The sequence below is a fragment of the Eptesicus fuscus genome, chromosome 1 (assembly GCF_027574615.1).
Source record: "Eptesicus fuscus isolate TK198812 chromosome 1, DD_ASM_mEF_20220401, whole genome shotgun sequence".
Lineage (NCBI taxonomy): Eukaryota > Metazoa > Chordata > Mammalia > Chiroptera > Vespertilionidae > Eptesicus > Eptesicus fuscus.
This window is the reverse complement of record NC_072473.1, coordinates 124,403,803-124,413,004: the sequence shown is the minus strand read 5'-3', so window position 1 is coordinate 124,413,004 and position 9,202 is coordinate 124,403,803. Positions and strand designations below refer to the sequence as shown.

At 53.8% G+C, this 9,202-nt stretch overlaps 1 protein-coding gene across 1 annotated transcript; it reads right to left on the bottom strand.

The window, feature by feature from the left end:
* Positions 1–635: 635 nt before the first annotated feature.
* TMEM187 (transmembrane protein 187) lies at positions 636–7,858 on the bottom strand. Its single transcript, XM_008159256.3, has 2 exons — positions 7,479–7,858; positions 636–1,921 (listed from the first exon to the last, which is right to left on the bottom strand). Exon 2 carries the CDS (start codon positions 1,680–1,682, stop codon positions 882–884), a length of 801 nt encoding a protein of 266 aa, XP_008157478.1. The 5' UTR covers positions 1,683–1,921; positions 7,479–7,858; the 3' UTR covers positions 636–881.
* Positions 7,859–9,202: the final 1,344 nt, after the last annotated feature.

Sequence of the window (9,202 nt, the reverse complement as noted above, 5' to 3'; positions counted from 1 at the left end):
CCACCCGTTTTAGATGTGCCCAGCCGAGGAGAGATCATCCAGCCCAGGTACCCAGTTTCAAAAGCATCTTGGTAGTCATAGCAACGGTCCGCAGGCCAACCTGAGAGGGTCTAGGGAAAGAGACTTCAGGGGGCACTGAGCTAATGCACATGGATGACCAGTCCTGAGATGCCATTTGGCAAGGACAGGACATCCTTTCTCTGCCCTCACCTTTTTATTTTTTAAATATATTTTATTGATTTTTTTTTTTACAGAGAGGAAGGGAGAGGAATAGAGAGGTAGAAACATCGATGAGAGAGAAACATCGATCAGCTGCTTCCTGCACACCTTCTACTGGGGATGTGCCCGCAACCAATGTACATGCCCTTGACCGGAATCGAACCTGGGACCCTTCAGTCCCCAGGCTGACACTCTATCCACTGAGCCAAACCAGCTAGGGCTATTTTATTTTTTAAATATATTTTTATTGATATCAGAGAGGAAGGGAGAGGGAGAAAGAGATAGAAACATCAATGATGAGAGAATCACTGATCAGCTGCCTCCTGCACGCCCCACACTGGGGATTGAGCCCGCAACCCAGGAATCGAACTGTGACCTCCTGGTTCATAGGTCAACACTCAACCACTGAGCCACGCTGGCCAGGCACCCAACATTTTATTTTGAACAATTTCATACTACAGAGCAGTTAAAAAGATAGTGCAATAGGGAATAACATTTCACGCCTAAATATTGAAACCCGTGAACTCCGAAGGAAAGAACATCGCCCACGTAATAATCATATCTTATCACGCCCAGGGAATTTAATACTGAGGACAAAATGTCATCCGATCATCCCTTCTGACATTGGGGCCAGCGGCTGTCAGTAGCCTCTTTTCCACACTTTACTGCATCTTCCCCTTAGGAGGGAGGCGCTGGCAAGTGTTTAAATTTGTCAGAAATAAGAATGCAAAGTGGAACTGAAGCACATCACAGACCTTGGACCAGAAATGGCCTGTGAGCCGCTGGAAGAGATGCCACCGGGCCAGCTGCTGGTCACCCAGCTTGAGGACCACAAAGCCCAGGCAGGAGAGCACCCCCAGAACCAAGTACACCCCTGAGCACGTGCTGCCGTGGCGCCTGTGGACCCGCAGGGCCTGGCTCACGGCGGCAACCATGTGCACACCCAGCGCGACCTCAAACCCCCGGGGATGCAGCAGGGCAAGGCCGTAACTGGACAGCGAGAGGCACTCGATGGCGAGGAGCAGGCCGGGCTCCCAGCCCCTGTCTAGGTAGAGGCACCAGGCCACGGGCCACGCGAAGATGGGCAAGGTGAACCACTGATCCAGCACAGCAGCCGGGTGCGTCTGCAGCCCAATCCGCAGCCACTGCACGGGGCCGTAGACCATAGCCATGCCCGCGAAGACATCCTTCAGGTAACGAGCCCGCTGCACCTCACTGGGGGGCCCCCGGGCGCTGACATCTCTCTGTAGCCAGTGCATTCCCAGGAGCACGTAGGCCACGTTAATGAGCGAGTTGAAGGGCATGGCTAGGAAGGTGGGGAGGCCGGCTACCGGGGCTTCGGCGTAGTGCTCATAGCCCACTTCCACAAAGACGCTTTCAAACACGCCCATGTAGACGGTGGCCGCGCAGAGGCAGCTGGCCACGGCCACATGGCAGAGGGCCTGCCCGGACTGGGGCTTCATCGTTGTGACTTGGGGCAGAGAGCTTCGGAGAGTGGCAGCCTCCGCTGTCCTTGCAGAATTCAGATCGACGGCTTTTGCAAAAACACTCCTGGGCCCTCCCAGCTGAGCCAGCAGGGAGATGTCCCGTGATTTCCGACGCAGATGCTACAACCTTGCCCTGGAGTGGCGGTGGCAGGCCAGGCGGAGGCGGAGGTCCCGCTGATTGGCTGGCACGAGTGGAGGGCTGTTCTGCCTTTTTCCTTTGTGGTTAGAAAAAGAGTGTGGTTAGAAAGCAAACCATCCAAAGAAGAGCCTCCATCTTGCCGACTCTCGGCCTCAGGATCCACCAACAGTTTTCATCAGAAAAAAAAACACAAAAAACCCAAACCCAAACACACACACACACACACACATACACCAAAAACAAGTAAAAGTGAAATGCTACCTACAGTACTTCACCTTCTTACACCTGGCTTCTAGAATCTTCTTTTGCCAAGGCATTCTGTGCCTCTTGACACCTATGCTGTTCTTCTCTCATCCGTGGACTATAAAAATCCTGCTCTTGCCCTAGCTCAGGCGTCCTCAAACTACGGCCCGCGGGCCACATGCGGTGTTTTTGCCGGTTTGTTTTTTTTTACTTCAAAATAAGATAGGTGCAGTGTGCATAGGAATTTGTTCCTGGTTTTTTTTTTTTAAATATATTTTATTGATTTTTTACAGAGAGGAAGAGAGAGGGATAGAGAGTTAGAGACATCGATCAGCTGCCTCCTGCACCCCCCCCACTGGGGATGTGCCTGCAACCAAGGTACATGCCCTTGACCGGAATCGAACCTGGGACCCTTGAGTCCGCAGGCCGACGCTCTATCCACTGAGCCAAACCGGTTTCGGCTGTTCCTAGTTTTTTTTTAAACCATAGTCCGGCCCTCCACCGGTCTGAGGGACAGTGAACTGGCCCCCTGTTTAAAAAATTTGAGGACCCCTGCCCTAGCTGGTTTGGCTCAGTGGATAGAGCGTCAGCCTGCGGACTGAAGGGTCCCAGGGTTCGATTCTGGTCAAGGGCACATACCCGGGTTGCGGGCTCGATCCCCAGTAGGGGGCGTGCGGAGGCAGCTGATCAATGATTCTCTCTCATCATTGATGTTTCTATCTCTCTCTCCCTCTTCCTTCCTCTCTGAAACCAATAAAAATATATTTTAAAAAATCCTGCTCCCTGCCCTAATTCCCTTAGAGCCACTGTATTTAGAGACACCAGTGTCCCTCGGTCTGTCCTTACAGCCAGAATGGGTTTTCACACTTCCGTGACGTTATAAATGTGGAAGTTTCCAGACTAGTCCCAAAACCCTTTTAGCCAAATACCCACTTGAACAAGAGACCATTAGCTGTGGTCTGAGCTCTAGAATCCCAGGCAAGAGATGGTGTGGTGCTGGAGGAGGCGGGGCGGAGGGGTGAGGGGGGGAGGGAGGACTATGAGCATGTCTCCTCTGCTTCTTGGGTGTGAGGCCAGGCAGCACAGGGAGCTCTCCTCCAGGCCTGCTACCCTGGCTCACCCTTCTGCCCTCCCCAGAGTTGCTATCTCCCCCCGAATCACCCTCTTTCCTTGTCCCACAATACAACTTTCCATGTCCTGCAATCACAGAAGCAAATCATTTATTTACTGATTTTTATTGATTTTAGAGAGAGGAAGGGGGTGAGAGAGAGAAACATTGATTTGTTGTTCCACTTATCTATGCATTCATTGGTTGATTCTTTTTTTAAATATATTTTTATTGATTTCAGAGAGGAAGGAAGAGGGAGAGAGATAGAAACATCAATGATGAGATAGAATCATTGGTAGGCTGCCTCCTGCATGCCCACCACAGGGGATCAAGCCCACAACTCGGGCATGTACCCTGACTGGGAATCGAACCGTGACCTCCTGGTTCCTAGGTTGACACTCAACCACGGAGCCATGCCTGCTGATTCTTTTTTTCCCTTTAAAAAAATCTTTATTGTTGAAAGTATTACATATGTCCCCCTTCCCCCCGCCCCCATTGGTCCCCTTCAGCCTGCCCCTGCTTCCCCATTGGTTGGTTCTTGTGCATCCTAAGATCCAACCCGCAAACTCAGTATACGGGGAAGACACTCTAACCAACTGAGCTACCTGGTGAGGGCCAGCAGACAAACAATTTAAAAACAATGTAGACTTTTCATTGGCTGTCAACTGCTTTGGGGCCAGGTAGGGGTGAGTTGGCCTCGTAGTCTAAAAATGTATTAACGAAGAAAGAAGAGGTTCAATGCTCTGAAAATGACTCAAAGCCAAGACAGAAGACAGGCAGGCAGGCATGGGAAAGAGAAGAACTGTCTGTGTCCCTCACCTGCTAATGTGTGACCTTGGGCCTTAACCATTCTGGTCCTCAGTTTGCATACCTGTAGAATGGGGATGCTACCGGTACCTCCGCAGAGTTCTTGTGTAAATTAGGTGAGTTCTTATATATGCAGACTGCTTAGCACCATCTATTTTTGAAATACAATGTATATCCCCCTTCCTGCAGTTTAGGCCCTGAAAGGGTAGGACAAGGGGCTGATTCTTTGCTTTCCTTTCAGTGCTCAGTGAAGACCTACTCAATTTCAATTCAATTCAAGCACCAAGCCAGCACCTTTGCTTTATCCACTTTCTCTCTCTCTCTCTCTCTCTCTCTCTCTCTCTATATATATATATATATATATATATATATATATATCCAGACATCAAAATGCCATATATATTCAGAGAGGAAGGGAGAGGGAGAGAGAGAGAGAGAGAGAGAGAGAGAGAGAGAGAGAGAGAGAGAGAGAGAGAAACATCAATGAAGAGAGAGAATCATTGATGGGCTGCCTCCTGCACGCCCCTTACTGGGGATCGAGCCCGCAACCCAGGCATGTGCCCTTGACCGGAATCGAACCTGGGACCTTTCAGTCCGCAGGCCAGCGCTCTATCCACTGAGCCAAGCTGGCTAGGGCTCCCCTTACTCTTTCATTGGTCCTATTTGCCACTTTACTTCTCAGCTGGGCCAGGGGGGCCCACCTGCAATCTCTGGGGAGGGACCTGCTGGGCCTCATGCTGAGCTTTTTTGCTCCTGTCTGTCCTGCCTTGGGGATCTGCTCTGAAGGAGGACCACGCGGCCTAGCATTTCCACAAGTGAATGGAAGCCCTCACCCTCACTCTGCATCTCCTGGCTGACCACAGGTCTCCATCTCAGCATGTGGCACTGTCGGCTAAGGAGCCTCCTCGCCACCCCTGCCCTGGGGTTCCCACTTCTAGGATGGTGGCTGCTAATGTGGTCTGCACACAGGAGTCCGCAGCATCTTCCTCAAATAGCCCTGGATCGGATCATGGCAGCCCCTGCTCAACACCCTTCAGTGTCTGGCTCATCACTCCACGTACAATCCCACCCCAATCTCTTGGCCAGACATTGAAATGCCATCCCCATGTGGCCCTGAGAGCCTTCCAGGCTCAGTCTGTCCTCCAGCTGGAACGAGACTGGTCCTCTTTCCATCCTGCACCTCACCTGGCCTGCGCACACCCCCAATTCCTCTCAGGCACTTCTTTCTACTTATTTATTTATTTATTTATAATTTTAAAAAATATATTTTAGCCGAAACCGGTTTGGCTCAGTGGATAGAGCGTCGGCCTGCGGACTGAAGGGTCCCAGGTTCGATTCCGGTCAAGGGCATGTACCTTGGTTGCGGGCACATCCCCAGTGGGGGGTGTGCAAGAGGCAGCTGATCGATGTTTCTCTCTCATCGGTGTTTCTGGCTCTCTATCCCTCTCTCTTCCTCTCTGTAAAAAATCAATAAAATATATTAAAAGAAAAAAATATATATATATATATTTTATTGATTTTTTTACAGAGAGGAAGGGAGAGGGATAGAGAGCTAGAAACATCGATAAGAGAGAAACATCGATCAGCTGCCTCCTACACACCCCCTACTGGGGATGTGCCCGAAACCAATGCACGTGCCCTTGACCGGAATCGAACCTGGGACCCCCAAGTCCGCAGGCCGATGCTCTATCCACTGAGCCAAACTGGTTTCGGCTCAGGCACTTTTTTTAAAAAGTACATATTTATTGATTTCAAAGAGGGAGGGAGAGGGAGGGAGAGAGGGAAACATCAGTGGTGAGAGAGAATCATCAATCAGCTGCCTCCTGTATGCCCCCCACTGGGGATTGAGCTTGCAACCTAGGTATGTATCCTGACCGGGAATCAAACCCTGATCTCCTGGTTCATAGGTCAACGCTCAACCACTGAGCCATGCCGTCCTGGCTCAGGCACTTCTTCATTCAGCACTCCTGATTCTGGCTGGGACAGGAGCTAAGTCCCTCCCTGCACCCATCTGGGGCCTGGCTCCTGGCTCCCTGGTGTGACGTGCCAGGCCTTAAGGGCCCCATGTAGCCCGAACTAGCCTGACCCTCCTCTCTGCCAGCCAGCATGGAGGAGAGCCAGGGACAGGAGTCCAACACTGTCAATTTGATAGAGAAGGAGGTCCAGGAAGGAGGTGGAAAGAGACTTCTCTCCGGCCAACCTGGCAGAGTCCGCTTTTGAGTCCTTGTGCAAGCTGAAAGTGACATGTAATCAAACCAAATTCCCAAGTCCATCAGGAAGACCACTGCTGGGTGGTTTATGGCCCAGCTTCTCTGTACCCTTGAACTGCCATGACCCTTGTTACAGGACACTCAGTTCTTCACAGATTCCCCCAGAGCCTGGCACACAAAGGCCGAAGGATCCACAGCATCGGCTCCCTGTCCTGGGGTCTTCTGGGGGTCCTGCAAAGCATGACAGTCTCCTGGCTAAGGGGCTAACACGTGTTCCTTCGATTCATTCTCCTGCTTCCTGGGGTGATATGCATTTAAATAGAAGCCACTATCACCTGTCACAGTGGTGGCTTCTTTGGCCTGTAGCACTTGACAACTGCTGCTTGTGCCCCTGACTACCCTAATCACCCTTGCTGCCTTTCTGCAGATAAGGTGACGCCAGCCCGAGGGCTGCAATGTGGGACACCCCCAAAAAAGGTGAGGTCCCTCTGAGCCACCTGAACGCCCAAGGAACCTGGAGCAACCACAGGGCTTCCTGAACTCTGGCGAGAGAATCGCCGAGTGTGGGCAAGGCCCCTGGGAACCAGCAGCTCGGCTTCCTTATTTCACACGGGAGGAACCCAGGGCTCAGAGAGGGGAGGTGAATGGCCAAGGTCATTTAGGGCAGTTGGTAGCACCGCCACACAGGTGAGGCCTCTTTGGCCTTTCTCAAACAAATGCTTCCAAATGTATAAAGAAAAACAGGATTACGACAAAAAAAATTAATGTCAAAAGACAATCACTGAAATATTTTTGAAAATGTGAGATAGGGTTATATATGTGCTTCTTTACTAATAGGTTAAATTCCAGGATCTCCAGGCAGGTTGAATAACTACAGTAATTTCAAAGTAGTTCTCCTGCCTTGCCAGTATGTCTTGTCATTTAGTTCATTTCAGGATATCTACAACAAAAGCTATGAGATATGAAACGACTGCTCTGTCATTTTCACTGGTGACAGTCACCTCCTAATGCTCTGTGCTCTGCGGCCTATATTCGTAATTGCGGGAAAGGCCCAATTTCGGCTAGAGGCTGGTGAATATAAAGAGGAAATACAGATGAAAGTGGAAAAAATCATCTATTGTCACTGCAAGTTCCCAGACACCTGTGCAGGATCCCTGCACTCCAGCCTGAGTCTAGCAGTGAGCATGACAGTGCAGCCAGCACCCAGGCGGCCTCTTGCAAGATCTGTAACGGATTTGGAACCCGGGGGCGACGTCAGTACCCACCTCTCAAGGTTGTTGTGAGAACTCAACAGTACTGGCGCGAAAAGGCCAGCGATCACCATCCGGGTACTTTGTCTCCCTCACTTTGCTGGGGGAAATTCAAATCTCAAAAAAAAAAGGGCGGACCCGAAAAGCGGGCTTGCGCCTGCGCGCGGGGCGGGGCGCGGGGCTCTGGGAAGCAGGCGGGGCGGGGTGACGCGAGGTGACGCGAGGCTGCACTGAACTCTCCCGCGCCCGCCCGCCCGCCCGCTCGGCTCCAACGCCGCCAGCCTGGCTGCCCGCCCTGCGGCCGGCTGGGCCGGGAGCTGCTCAGCGCGCAGCGGCGCCCTGGCGCGCGGCCCGGCTCATCCCGTTGGGGAGTGAGCGGCAGCGGCGGCGGCGGCGGCGGCGGCTCCCGGGGGCGGAGCTGGCAGGCCTGGGAGCCTGGGAGCCGGCTGCGTCACCGCCCACTCTCGCCCCGCCTCCAGCTCCGCCGGCATGGGGCTCGAGCTGCCTTTTCGGCGGACGCTGGGTGTACGGAGCGGCGAAACGTTCGCTGCCCGACTCGAAGCGAGACTTTAATCACTCCCGTCAGCTACCTTCAGCAACCAATACCCTGTCCCCACTGTGAAGTAAAGGCAATTCCTCCGACGTGTGTCCCCACAAGGGCCCGGGGAACAGTTCCCAAGGGGGGCGGGGCCAAGCTCGTCAGAAGCATTCTCATCCGGGTATTCCCTAGATGCCGCAGCCGCCATCTTTGTTTTGTGCTGAAAGTCGCTATTGACGCCCGCGGACAGCCGGGCGAGGGGAAGTGGCAAGATGGCGGCTCCCACGGCGGAGGCGTGGAAGAGCGCTGAGGGGTACCGCGGGGATGGGCGCGCCTGCGCCTGACCCGGGCGCAGCCTAAGCCCGAGATAAGCGCGCAGCGACCCCAGGCCCTTGCCTCGGGGCAACGCGGGGGCTCCTTTAAGAGGCGAAGCCAGAGGCGAAGCGGAGCGAAGGCGGGAGGGGAGGCAGTGACGTCACTCGACCCCGCCCCCTCGCCCGACGGTCGCAGCCGCCATGTTTAGTTGTTACTTCTTCACACAAGATGGCGGCTCCCAGGGAGGAGGCATGAGCACCCTGCCGTTACCGCTCCTCATGCCGTACAGTTGCCACTTCAGGGCCTAACCTGGCTCTTTGAAGCGGCTCCTGTGGGAAGGAGTCATAAGGTGGGAATCGAGGATCGGACGCTGCCTTGCGTTTTGATTGCAGTGGAAGAACTGACCCAGGAAGAAGAGAATAGGGGAGAAGGGGGAGCTAATCTCAAGATGGCGGCTCCCAGGGCGGCAGGCGCAGCCTGAGCAGCTGAGGCGAACTGAGGGGAGAGGTTCAAGACCTCACAAGCCGTACGGCGCTAGCCTCTGAGCAGTTCCTGAGAATTCGAGCTCATTCCACTGGCCTCCGGCGCGCCTCTATTCCTTACGAGTGTCGAGACTGTTTCGGGAGCGGCGGCTTCACTAAGCGCTGGGCGGGGAAGCGGGACGGTCTCAAGATGGCGGCTCCCACAATTGTGGTCTGAGCACCGGCGGGGCTGGGACAACCGCGGCGCTTGTGGCTCCTATCCACCCGCCCCGGAAGCCGGCCAGTGCGGGGGACTTGGGGGGTGTGGGAACCGGGCCGGGGCTCCGCCATTTCCGGCGGGTGTGGGCTACGACTGAGGAAGGGAGGAGAGAGAGGCGGCTCAAGATGGCGGCTCCCAGGTCCTC

Excerpts from the sequence above, each read along its gene's own strand:
- TMEM187 (XM_008159256.3), bottom strand. The coding sequence starts at position 1,682 with ATGAAGCCCCAGTCCGGGCAGGCCCTCTGCCATGTGGCCGTGGCCAGC.